We start from the raw sequence: 14,231 nt of genomic DNA, 5'->3' as shown, positions 1-14,231 counted from the left end.
TCCCTTTAGACCCCTTAAAAACTAAAAATATTCACTTTTGGAAATTTTCCTGTGGGTTAGTCTCGGAAGTCTACAATCATGCCAAATTTCATCATTCTAATCCTGCCGGAAGTGCCTAAATATTTCGGGGTGTAGAATTTATATAAATAACATTGGGAAGATTTTTCAGTTCCCCATAAAGCCTCTCTAGGGTTGAAAATTTTTATTTTTGGTGATTTACTTAGGTAACGCTCCCCATAACAGAACATGCCGCGATCTTCGATTTGATCGCAAAAAAATTGCCGCGTCTGTGCAGAAAAATTGCTAGAAAAAAAAGATAGCCAACAGAAAAGTGTAAAAACATGCCTGCTATGTGTAGATGTCTTAAATGCACAGACAACTCGCATAAATATAGTTTGAACTGTTTTTTTACTTACAATTTTGACTTACAAAAGCTCATCGCAGAAAGACAGTTCTGCCATCGGGGTAACGCTAACAGAAACGTACAAGCGTAATTTCTAGTTTTTATTTCAATTCCAAGTACCTAAAATATGAGATTATAAGTCCATAAAAGAGCCCATTTAAATAACATGGAAAATTCCTTCATCCCTCCTTTAGACCCTCCCCCCCCCCCAAACATTAAATATATTAAATTTTAGCTTTTCTCCCGTAGGTTAGTACTTGAAAGCTACAATCATACTAAATTTAAACTTTCCACGTCAACCGGAAGTACCCTTTTATTTTATGTCAGTTTATGTTGTTTTATGTATAGTTAGGATAGATGTAACGCAACCTTGTGTACATATTAACTTCCGTAACTGGAATTGAATTTCAATGACACTTTTCTGATACATTAAGTGCCTTAATACCGCGGTCCAGTTCGACGATGGATGTCGTGGGTGCAAAGGGGAGCTAACCCCCTTACCATATAGACGTGGCAATAATCATAGAGCTTGAAGGATGGAACAAACGCCACTCGCAAGCTTTTGCACTACTGAACACAAACAAAAGCGAGCCTAATTGCTGCACCATGGGGATTTTGAGATCTAGCATGAAACATATCCAAACATTTAAATTTTTCCGAGCTACGACCATCGTCACGCACGTGCTTTCTTCGCGTTTTTACCTTGTCCTAATTTTTTTTCATGTAATATCAGTCCTTTTTTTTTTTTTTTTTTTTTTCCAATAGTTTATTCACATGCAAAATTACTTTGTGGCCTTTGCAGCAATTTTTAGCACTTGGCCTTCCTGAGATATTAGCACTTTGCCTCCCCAAAAATGGCATCAAAATCAAAAACTTCAACTTTCAGACCCCTATAAATCTACGGTGCTAGTAGTATCGTGGCTGTGGATATCTCTGCAGACGCTTTACGAGCAATAGTATTCAGTACAAAACTTGAAGCAATGAACCCCTCACTTTGTCATTCTAAAATATAGTCCCTTCAAAAGTTTAATTTTCTGTAGTTTTTCTGGTGATTTCATATATTGGTTTGCGATTATACACATACTAACATTATAAGAAATACCGGGCGAATTCGTTATCAAAATTATATTCCTACATCATCATATTTATAGACATGCGACAATAATTTTGGACATGAGTGTACATACGACAACGTGATAATGTTACTGACTTTCTCATACACACGGTTCGTCACACTCGAATTTTTATAATTTTCGGAGATGGTCGAGCAACCATTTTCACCATCTTTGGACCACTTCAGATGGATTGACCCAAATATTTCATACGAATTTGCTGTTATACCTACAGAACGTTAAGTTCAAAACCGTTATAAGACTAACTTTTTCCTTTTCAGTAAAATAGAGTCGATCTCATTTAACTTACCAAAAGGAAGTTGTAACCTTCATCCCTTCTATACAATATAAATTTAAAGTAAACTTTGTTATGTCAGTTACACAACTTGACTTATACAATATTCAGTGTATTCAGTAGTACATGAAAAGGAAGGAAGTTTCTTGAGTGTAGCTACATACTTAAGTTTGATATTATGTAGTAGTGACTTAATTGTGTATATACATTTTCACTAAGTTCTTATTAATAGAAGCACCTGTAGAAATTCAAATAATGCTTTCAGGGGATTTTTGGAGACATCTATAGGCTTGAGAAAGAAAACTTGTAAATATATGGAATGTTCTGAGTAATAAGGGCAAACTCAATAAAGGCTTGTTTCGCGAAAATGCGCTCTAAAGTTTTTTTTTTTTCCCCTCACAAGATGAACTACATCTACGAATTATACATGTGGACACGACAGCTAGCTGCTACAGAGCAGTTTGATATTACTACTTGAACACGTTCAAATGAAGGATTAATTTCTGAGCTATTAGATTGCACATAGTAGTCTTTCGTTGAGTTCTCTCTTACTACCCGGAACACCCAATATCTTCGTAGCGACGCTTTCGCAGATGAGTGTACTTATAATTGTGATGTATTTTCTGGGGTATTTAGAAATATTCTGTATTTTTATATTTGCATTTATTGCTAGTAATATTGGAATATTGGAATAAGATTGGAATACAGACTACTGTGCCTTCAAATTCAGTTGGAGAATTGCTTCTTATGTACAAGGTTATAATGCAATGTACCTCCATAATAATACCAAACTATAAATCACATTATTTCATTGTATTAGTCTCGCGTCATTTTTATTCCACGCGAAAGATTGTGTTCAATAATAAAATTTCTTGTATTGTTTACTCGCACGCACGGGAACCGCTATTAAAATCATTATGAATCATCTAACGCAAAAAACAAATTTGTATATGTACATTTTTCACTATTTAAGTATTTTAATTGATAGGTATCCTTACGAATATGATGGTGGACATATCAAAGGAGCGAAGAACATGTACACAAAGGATCAAATATTCAAAGAATTGGTTGAAAGCAGAGAAGCAATTCTTAAAGAGTCCTCCACTTCTACTTCTAAAAGACATATCCTAATATTTCATTGTGAGTTTTCTTCTGAGAGAGGGCCGACATTGTGAGTATCATTTAGTGGTTATCTTGTGAACTTATTGCTTGAATTGACGTATTTGCCAACTAGTTTGAGAAAAGCAAACCTTTATATAAACTCTTCCTTACATTATCATTAGGACAACTGCTGTTACATGGGTGTTTATTTATTTTAGTAACTACGCTTAATTTTTGTTTTGCTATTTCTTAAATGCAAATTAAAATATTTTTGTAGCGTATAACATGTGTATTCTTACCTGCATTATATATATATCATCTCGCTAATTTATACCTAATATAATATAGGTGCCTTCCATTTCAATTCAGGCAAAAAAATATAAAATTGTACCATCACCATCTCAGATATTGTTGAAACTTTTTTTATAGCAACTAGACATGTTTTTGAGAGACCCATACTTTTTTGTTTTGTCGAAAAAAAATTTCCCGCCAAGTAATGGGCCATCAAAGACGGGGAGTTCAATTTATGAATTGTAGAAGACATGGAAAATGGTCAACTTCGGAGCCTCACCATTCGGCTATGGAGACAGGTAGAGTTATAATTCTTGTTGTGGTATGTACATAGGGATATAAATAAACTATATTTTATTATAGTTTGGTTTGCGCATGCGTATCTTTTTGTAAATAAATGAACAATGAACGTCAATTTATCTGAAAAGTCGAAGTTTGAGAATTTTTTTCGAGCACTTCCGGTTCGAATTTTAAAATTCTGTTTTCACGGTTAGTAAGACCTGGTTACCCGCTTTCCGAAAAATATTTTGTACCGCTTCTATGTGCAACCGTTTTGTCGCAAAAAATTCGAGAAATTTTAAAATTTTCAAAAATCGCCATTTTTGGGCGCCATTTTCTCGAAAACACTATCTTTTAAAATTCTGAAATTTTGTCAGATGGTTCAACTTTACATGAATAATAAACACACCAAATACCATTCTCGACCAATGCTTCATGAATTAGCTGCAGCCTTTTAAAGTTAGCGAAGTTTCGTTAACTTTGATGTTAACTGGGAACAATAAAAGAGCAATGATTTGATAATGTTTGTGGTTTACATTCATTAAATGAAGAATAAAAGGTTTTCTTGGCAGTTTTTTTTTTATTATTATTATTTTGATCAGGAAGGCTCTCTGAAATAGTAAAATGAGCCTCCCCTACTCCTCCGTTTTCTTAAACCGAAATAATCTGAGGTGGAAATTACGATTACGAAACGCTCAAATTTAAAGTTCACTTACTTAAAATGGTCTTCGGAAACAAAATTTCACTGATTTTTTTTATTTTTTTACATGGACCAATCATTTGCTTGATTGGTGTCTTCGCTAATAGCATGTAACCGTGCAGGTGCTCCAATAGGTGTTGGCTCACTCACAACTCGTCCAGGAGTGGATCTAGGGGGAAGAAACTTTTTTGTTTTATATATAAATAAAACCGATCTCAGAGCTTGGAGCTCATTGCTCTAAGTAGCAGTGTAACCCCCCCCCCCTTCCAGAAGTCCGTCCTGGATCCGCCCCTGTGTAGCACATTGTCGATAGTCACAAATGCTGAAGGTCCATGTGGAAGCATAAACAGCACTTCAACTTCACGTAATTCATGATTTATTCATAATATTTCTGCTACGCACCACTGGTTATCATACATATATGTATGTAACAAAAGTTCCTTTTTGCAGATTTCTTAAATCTACACTTTGAATTGCAGAAGTGCGATTTTGGGGGAAGCATGAAGTTAGTTCATAGTGACCCGTTACTGTCATAAAAACTTCGCCATTTTCCGAAAGCCAAAGATGACTTCGTTGAATACCAGTTACCGGTCGCATACTTTCCCTTTTTTCCGGAAGTCGTCGAATTCAATTCCAGGGAACAAAACGCGAGTAATACCTGGAGTTTGTACTTGCACTATACTCACAAATTCTTCTGTGGTTTTAGTGGGGGCGCGGTGGCTCAGTGGTAGAGCGTTCACCTTCGGTGCTTGGAGTCCCTGGTTCGATCCCAGATCGCGCCGTGTGGGCTTTGTGGTGGACAAACACCGTGCTCGTGGGTTTTCTCGGGGTTATCGCGTTTCCTCCCACTTTCTGCATTCCACCATTTCATTCATTTCTCATAATCACTGTCTCCTTTAGCCTAACCGGCATAAGCGTTGGACGTAAAACTTAAAGATTTCATTTCATTCTTTTCTTCTGCGGTTTTAATACTGTGTATCTGTATTTGCCTAAGGTTATGCCGCGTTGCCACATTCTTTACACCTCCCCCCTCAATACCGTCGCAGAGACCCTTGCATGGCTGGTTTCACTGCAAAACCACTGCTTTATCGGACCTGTCTGCATCTCGAACATCTGAAAGCGATTTTTAAAGTGGGATGCAGCACCATCAGAAATCACTGACACGGTTTGGGAAATTGTAGACACTTATTTTGTCGTATTCAAACCTTTTTCTATAAAATATATTTTCGCTTTTCTTCAAATATTTTTAAAATCTTGTCTATGGCTATGAGTACATGAGCCGAATCGTGTGTTTTATCGTCGTTTATTACAACAAAACTGTCAGTTGTTTCATATTCCGATGATAACTCTGAATTTCACTTTGCAGAATAACAGTCCAGTTTTCAGCGAAGCCCACATAATGTAAAATAGAATTTGTATCTTGAAATTTTATACGGTGCTTTTCGGTAGCAATTAATTCTCTTTGGATTTTCTTGATGTAGTCATGAATTACAGTTCTTACAGTTAAACCAGCAATGTACGATACGAAAACAGAAAGTGGCACAGTTTTTTAACGAGATTGTTTTCCCATATGGCATATGTAACACTTTCATTTTCATCAGGATCAATAATTAAAGACTCCACACTTATTCCTTCCATTCCAGGACATTCACCACATTCTTGAAGACAGTTGTCATTTTCTACGGATCATACTACTAAAGGAAATAGGCCACTCATGACAACTTCAGTATAGGCTGCACCTTTGATTTGTAGCAACGCAGTAGCAGCTAACTTAAAATTTGCACAACACACACACACACATAACACCCTTCCCTCGCAGGTTGCGGACTGACCCACTTTAGTCGAATACTGTAAAATTCCGAGTGACCCATTCTTATGTTGGGATTGTTCTGTTTAGAAAGTCAGTAAATTTCTTTGGAACGCGTAAGAAAACGTTTCGATTTTTTTAACTTTTTGTCCTTTTTCGATCACTGTAATGAGATCGCGCTTAATTGAGACTTTGTCTGGAGCATTCCAAATCATCACTGAGGTAATAGTTCAAGCTTTTTGTAGATCATCAAAATTTATTGGATGGCCATTTCAAGTAAACTTAAAATTTGTGTTTCGTAATCGTAATTTCCACCTCAGATTATTTCGGTTTAAGAAAACGGAGGAGTAGGAGGAGGCTCATTTTACTATTTCAGAGAGCCTACAATGAAAAAAACAGTCAAGAAAACCTTTTATTCTTCATTTAATGAATGTGAACCACAAACATCATCAAAACATTGCACTTTTATTGTTCCCAGTGTTGCTAACTGTGACATCAAAGTTAACGAAACTTCGCTAACTTTAAAAGGCTGCAGTTAATTCATGAAGCATTGGTCGAGAATGGTATTTGGTGTGTTTATTATTCATGTAAAGTTGAACCATCTGACAAAATTTCAGAATTTTAAAAGATGATGTTTTCGAGAAAATGGCGCCCAAAAATGGCGATTTTTGAAAATTTTAAAATTTCTCGAATTTTTTGCGACAAAACGGTTGCACACAGAAGCGGTACAAAATATTTTTCGGAAAGCGGGTAACCAGGTCTTACTAACCGTGAAAACAGAATTTTAAAATTCGAACCGGAAGTGCTCGAAAAAAATTCTCAAACTTCGACTTTTCAGATAAATTGACGTTAATTTGTTAATTTATTTACAAAAAGATACGCATGCGCAAACCAAACTATAATAAAATATAGTTTATTTATATCCCTATGTACATACCACAACAAGAATTATAACTCTACCTGTCTCCATAGCCGAATGGTGAGGCTCCGAAGTTGACCATTTTCCATGCCTCCTACAATTCATAAATTGTACTCCCCGTCTTTGATGGCCCATTACTTGGCGGGAAATTTTTTTTCGACAAAACAAAAAAATATGGGTCTCTTAAAAGCATGTCTAGTTGCTATAAAAAAAAGTTTCAACAATATCTGAGATGGTGATGGTACATGCTCTGCCTGAATTGAAATGGAAGGCACCTATATACAAACCAAACAGCCAGAGAAAAGAGCATTTTCTTAAAAATTGGCATAATTTTTCTCAAAGCTTTAAGTTCTAATTATGAAAGGAAATAACAATACAGACACAAATGTATATTCATTGAAGATAACTAAAAAAAAAAAAACTGGTTTCCATAGAAGTGCTAAAGATTTCAAAGTTCATATTATGCTGCATTGTTGGATGTCATTGATGTGGGGGTGAGAGGCAGCTTCTCTTTGCTCATTCTTAAGTATTAGTAATTCTTATATATTGTACTTGAGAAAGTTCGGTAAGGCTAAGTGAAACAGAGTAAAGTGAAAACATTACTATTTAACTCGTCCTACTGCTTCTAAACTTAAATATTAGATGCAGTTCGTTCATTATTTCAAGTTCTTTTAAAATATGAATATTGTTTCTTTCGACAGTAACAAATATTACCGTTTCCAATAAATATCAAATATCTTGAAAGAGTGCTTGAAGTTTAAACTTCTTGCAGTTCCATTTCGGATCCTGATAGTTACGCTAACAAGAAAGTATGGGTTTGCACTGCCCTGAAAATTAGGAGTGTTCGAGACTACTACATCTGAGCGCTGAAATTGTGATACATTCTATTTTATTTACAAGTAGAATCGTTGTACAGTGGGCAATATTGGTACTCGTACGTGCTGGGCTACAGAAGCCTGAGCTTGAACGGCCAGATTATATAATATATTTATGTTTCGTAATTCCACAAGTTATTAATATTTCGCTTGTCAATCTTCTACAGTGTTGTTTCCCGTTGATTTTCACACTAGTATCCTAGTTTTATTCATATCATACCGGGAAATGTCTTAAGTTGCCATACCAATCTCTATGATTTGCCAATCTGATTGCTGGGAAAACGGTGGCCCTCTCCCAAGACTGACTGTATACACCATTTAGACGAATTCGGGAGGGATGTCCTTTTACTTCAGCACACAAATCCTCTCCACCTAATATATAACACTGTCTTCGTAAAGGTGGTATCAATCGGGGAGGGTTAACAAACCAAGAAAATCTTCGAAATATAGTTTAAAAAAAAGAAAAAATGCTTATTATTTTAAATTTTATTGTATATTGTTAACGTTTTTTAAGTGAAGAAAATATACAGACTATCGGATACTACGTTTAATAGTATATATGGGTAATTTTGTCTCATAAATCAAAATGTTAATGTTTAACAAAAATGTAATAATTTTATTGTAGAAAAATAAGAGGAGAAAAATAAACAAATGTAGGCAGAAGGTCAATTTTCCTTGATTTTTCTTGAGTTAACTATCCGCAAATAAACGTAGATTAGGCTCATTTAATAATTTGGAGCACATGTAAGTACAAATACTTGCCCAAAATTTGTGATTACAAAAGTTCAAAATTTAATAAATACAAAGTAAAGAAAATTACATAACACAATCATGCGTCTAATGTTACTCACTGCGCTATTCACTTTCATAATAATTGATCAAAATGTTCTTTAATAGTAATTTTCCATGTATTAATTTCCACATATTTCAATTATATTAGAATACACCACAAATAATTCAGATTCTTTTTCACTCTATAAAATATTTCAATGCTTAAATCCACAAAGGACATTTATAATAATTAGCACTAGAAGTTGAATGTGTCTCTTTGACAATATAATGTTGTAGCTACAGTATAACTGAATAACAAAAATATGGATGTAGTTTTCTTAACTTGTAACTTAAAACTGAAGAGCAGGTGTAGGACGCCCCTCAGCCCAAGATCAGTACCTTCTACATAATAACTGATGACATCCACAAGTAACGAATTTTATTGTGAATACATGGTCTTTCCTTCTCAATGACATTTTTCGAATAAATATATAAATCATATAACAATATCCAGAGAAGCTACTAGTATGTTTGCACATCGCTTCTGTTATATGGATATAACTGATATTCAAATTGTAGAATTATTAACTTCGATATTTATTGAGAAAATTATTATTGACATCTCACAGCATTGCAAAGTTAAATATACATCTGAACACAAAATGTGATTTGTTAAAATCTTTTATTTGAAAATGATACTGACAGGGTTTGCCCAAGTGGGCCCAGCCCGAAAAAACCCACCGGGTTTTTTCGGGTTGGACCCACTTGAAAAAACCCACCTGGGTTTTTGAGCTTTTTGTTAATATATTATTGCTACAACTAAGTTGATCACATTGAAAGTGATTTTTATCAAATTTTGGACTTTCCTCGGGCGAATTAAATGCTTTCACGTTAAGGTATACAACAACATTCTACATAAGACCTTTATAAATTTCTGAATGCACTGAAAAAATGAAAAAAAAACCTTACCTTAGCTTGAGATAATTATATAACAAATTAATGTATTGATAATGCTTATAGCCTATTTGAAAAAAAATGCAATTTTATATTTTAGAAAATACTTTCCGTAAATAGTGTGCTCGCCGACTCGGTTATGCCGAGGGATGTTATCCCTCATAGGGGAGACCGGGACACATTATCACAATTTTCACGTTTTATTTTCTTGTGATGCTCGTGTAAGGCCGAAAATTACAATTTTTAGTATACACATACTTTGTTATCTTGTGCATAACATATATTTCTCTGTCCAATGTAACTCGCTCTGAACTGGAGTTATGTACTGTGTTTTATGATCAATACAGTTGTGACAATGTACCCCATACTCGGGGTAAGTTGTCACAATATATGGGGCAAATTGTCACATGTTATTCTTGTGGCACTTTCCAGAAATTGGCAGATATTATTAACGCAACTATTACTAATGCAAAAAGACTGTAAATGTTACCAGCATTAAATACTTAGCGTCTTTCAGTGTCTCAAAACATAATTAACTGAAAGGGGAAACTATATTAGTTAAATAGGAAAGAAAGTAGGGGGACGGTAGCTTATATTTTCTCAACCTAACAGATTTATTGTTACATCAAGCTTTGTAGGAAAACCAAAACTGCCATGAAAACAGAACTAACTCTTAGCTAAGGAATCAAAACTACAAACTGAAAGGTCATAACAAAATGACGAAATTATCAAATCATAGCCTACATCTCCAATAGGCCTACACAAAATTAGCCAATTGCATTTAAGTTGTTTCTGATTGTAGTTTATGAATTGCAAAGAATTCCTCTGATAGGACTACTGTATAGCTATAAGAGGAGTAAATATTATTACGAAGTTTAGTTGCGTTTTATTAGTACGCACTGCAAACTAGTTTGAAAATGTTTATCCTTTAGCTTCGACAAAGTACCATACCTGGAGATCATCGTCAGAGTCACAGTTAATACACACCCGGCGGCAGCTCATGTGGTTCGGATTCCACGTTAATCAGTAGGTCCATGTCTCATATAGCCTCGCTGCTGAACGGGACGTTAAACTCAAATTCAACTCAACTCAACAGTTAATACACACGTAAAACAAGTTCTGCTTCCCTCAGTTTTCATAGGCTGATTCCGTACATCGAATGCACTGAATCCACTTCTCGCTACATGTACTCGCACTGTATGGATCGCCATAAACTAAACACAATGTATCGTCGTCCTCTGAGGAAGAATCGTAATCTTCTTTGGACCTTCGCTGACATTGTTTATAGGTGCAAAACTATTTGCTTGGGGAGTTCTTATAGCAAGATCACCATGTCTTTTCAGAAATACTGGATACCAGTCTGGGCCAGCAATGGCCTTTTCATTCCACGACTCTGGGCATTTCAATCCTAGCGCTTTTGCGTAGTTGTAAGCCAAATCGCGAACCTCTTTTGTAGTGAGTCCAAATTATATGTGCGAAGCTTGTTTTGGTATGATACTAGTAATTCTTCCTAGTATTAGTATTACGAAGAGTAACCTAATGTAAATAAGCATTGGCCGAACTGTAGTTCGCCATCTGTAACACGTGCACAAAATCTTGCCAATGTTCTGTTGTGGACATGAAATTCTTTAGCAGCTTTAGGCCTACGTATTGATATGGGGTTGTTATTTCTTTTCATAGCTCTTGCTGCAACCAGTAGATCTTCCACTGGTGGTGCTTTCTTTTGTATATTCTCACTGTCTGCGAAACCGAGATAATCCTATCGTTTGTATTATACATAACACACAATGGGGCACATTGTCACAGTGACAACATGCCCCACGCGTCGCCATTACTCTTTTTACAAAATATCTATACCAAACGACAAAATTAGGCGCATTCAAAGTAGCACATTATGAAGCTCTATTTGTAGCCTACATAACACACACAAAAATATTTGCTTCTACCGCTTTCACGAACACACAAAACAGCAATTTCAGGACTCGGAAAATTTACATTCCGGCACTGAAAATAGACAAAGTTCAACTGACGCAGCACCGTTGTTCCCGCGCATCTCCAAACGAGTACAGTTAGTAGTGACACATAGTAAGTAAACAAGAAAGCAGCACCGGCGCGCTAAAGTTTTCGCTTTTTTCAGAATTGCTACTGTGACAACGTGCCCCGGTCTCCCCTACGTTTGACGTGTTTAAAGCCATATGTGCCGGTACTGCAAGTAAATATGTAGTGCATTAGTAAAACTATTAGTATTATTTCTTACCTTTGATGGTAGCACAAGTATTCTTTAATAAATTTAGTTTTCCAACAATAACAGTTTGGTTCAGTTATTTGTTGGTAGTCTTCAAATAAGCATTCTTTAGAATCAACACCAACAACAGCGTAAAAATTCTTGACAAATTTAAGAAGCTTAATGCTCAGAGTTCCGAAAAATACGTAACACTTATTACTTCAAGTGCTGAATTCAAACTTCCGTACTAGTGGAAGTTTCGATGTACAGTAAAGAAACCTGCATTTTCGAGGGGGGAAAAATCGCAAAAGAAATGCTCGGGAAATTCCCGCAATTGAACGCACAAAACATCGGAACTGAATACTTCAACAATAAAACTATTTATTTTACGCTGGAAGATATTTAATTTCATTTAAGACATTTTGAAACATTTACTTTATAAAATATGAATTATATCTTTGTTAATTGTTTTAAATTAATTTTCTGGAAAGAAACGTCTTGCAACAAATGCTCGGTAATTTCACCTAATTGAACGCACAACGTATCGAAAGTGACCTTCAAATAAAACCATTTATTTTACGCTGTTAAATTAATATATTTGGTGTTCATATTTGACAAACGTCACTGAGGCTTCTGGGATGGTTCGATCTACATTTGTTCGTTCGTCTGCCTGTACCACACATACTACAGGGTACCACCTTCGATGTTTTAAGTTTAAATTTTCAGGACACAACCACGACACACATTAAATTTCCAGTATAGATTTTGGCGGCATACCAACGTTCAATTTCAAAATGGTTGCTTTTTTTTAAAAAAAAATAGCGGGTATCCACGCTACAAAGTGCAATTTTCGGTCTGTTAAGTTGAAATTTTTAGAATATAAGCACGAGACACACTAAATTAGCTGTATATATTTTGGCGGCGATCTAACGTAAAATTTCAAAATGGCGACCATTTTTTAAAACAGCAGTGAATAGAAAGTTGTTGCAAGTTGTGACAATGATAATCTTGAAATATAAATCACATTTTAACACTTTTACCCCAAAGACATTGAAATATTTCGAAAAAACCAAATTAAACCCGAAAAAACCCGATTAAACCCGAAAATACCCGAAAAAACCCACATGGGCCCAGGTGGGTTGGGCTTTTTCAAAAAAAACCGGGTTTTTTCAAACCCTGGATACTGATGATACCATTGTGCCCACTGCGTCCAACGGCGACAATCAGTACGAAGGAAGTACGTTAAGTTAATCTTCGAATATTATGCACTACATATCTTGTGAATTTGGACCCTCACGACGCATATTGGGTAACGATAGTTCCAGTAGTAAGCATTCTTTGGTATGTGTTCGTATATCTTTTGAACACGGGTTTGACCTTGATACCCCTGTCATTGCTATGGTGGTCGTTGTGCTGTTTTTATAGCGCCCTTCAATGAAAGGCTGGAGAGTACTTGAATAACAGGATGAAAAACGGGTCAGAAGTGAAAATGTGTTTCTGATTCATTACTTTATACATAAATATATATGCTTATCAAACGAAAAGTTCACTCTGAAAATTAAATCCTAACTACATTATTTATTTTCACATTAATTTGTAATAAGTTGCCTTTGTTGAAATTAAAACATTAAATAAGATATTTGCGTCTGTTGTCTCCTTACTTTAAAAAAAGAACACTATTAATATATAATCCTAGAAATAATGTCAGTAGTGGAATTCGAATCCGAATTCATTGGTCAGACCGCTCCTGTACTATCATAGCATTTTATTTATGCTATTTAAGCACCATATATAGGTAAATTATAATATGTTTTTATTGGTCAAAATAAATTGACCAACTAGTGTATTTTTTTCGTTAAAATTGTTTTTAGTGTAGAAAAAATAGCTCACTCATTCGATGTTAAATTTGTTGAAAGCAGACTTCTATTAATGCATTAAATGTACGGTAGACGGAGTAGATAGTAGAATAAGCTCGTTTTCGCAAACCAGCAAACTCATTATTATTATTATTATTATTAATAATAATAATAATAATAATAATAATAATAATAATAATAATAATAATAATAATAATAATAATAATAATCAAAGTTTGTCTGAGCGGAGCGTTCTGATCTTTGAAAATACAGCTATAGTTTGTTGACTTCAATTGTGTCAGCGTTGTCAAGCATGTTATAACTCTGGGTTTAGTACTTGAACTGTTTCTATTCCTTTTGGTATGCCATCTTCATCACCTTCAGTCAAAATTAATGCTTTGTAAGCCTGTATCAGCTTGTAAAAATAGGATAACTAAACTGTAAAACACTATACAATGAATATAAGGCAGCTTGCCATCTTTATCAAAAGAAGTTAAATATGGAATAAAAGCAGTTCAAAAAATAACTCCACAATAATAACACGCTTGACAACGTTGACAGAAATAGTCAACAAAATATCACAAATTTTCCAAATATTACGGCGGAGCATTCAGGTAAACAAACTTTGACTTCTATAAAAAAGG

At 34.9% G+C, this 14,231-nt stretch overlaps 1 protein-coding gene across 2 annotated transcripts in view; it reads left to right on the top strand.

Moving 5' to 3' along the window:
- The window catches only part of stg (string), a 169,053-nt gene that overhangs the window by 153,316 nt on the left and 1,506 nt on the right, over window positions 1-14,231 (top strand). For both annotated transcript variants that reach the window (XM_081764949.1, XM_081764957.1), the window contains one exon: window positions 2,799-2,981. In XM_081764949.1, coding sequence (XP_081621075.1) covers window positions 2,799-2,981 — 183 coding nt within the window. The remainder of the gene's footprint in view (window positions 1-2,798; window positions 2,982-14,231) is intronic.

This window comes from Thermobia domestica, chromosome 1, assembly GCF_964235325.1.
Source record: "Thermobia domestica chromosome 1, izTheDome1.hap1.1, whole genome shotgun sequence".
NCBI classification, from domain to species: domain Eukaryota; kingdom Metazoa; phylum Arthropoda; class Insecta; order Zygentoma; family Lepismatidae; genus Thermobia; species Thermobia domestica.
The sequence above is the reverse complement of the archived record's forward strand: the minus strand, read 5'-3'. Positions and strand labels throughout refer to the sequence as shown.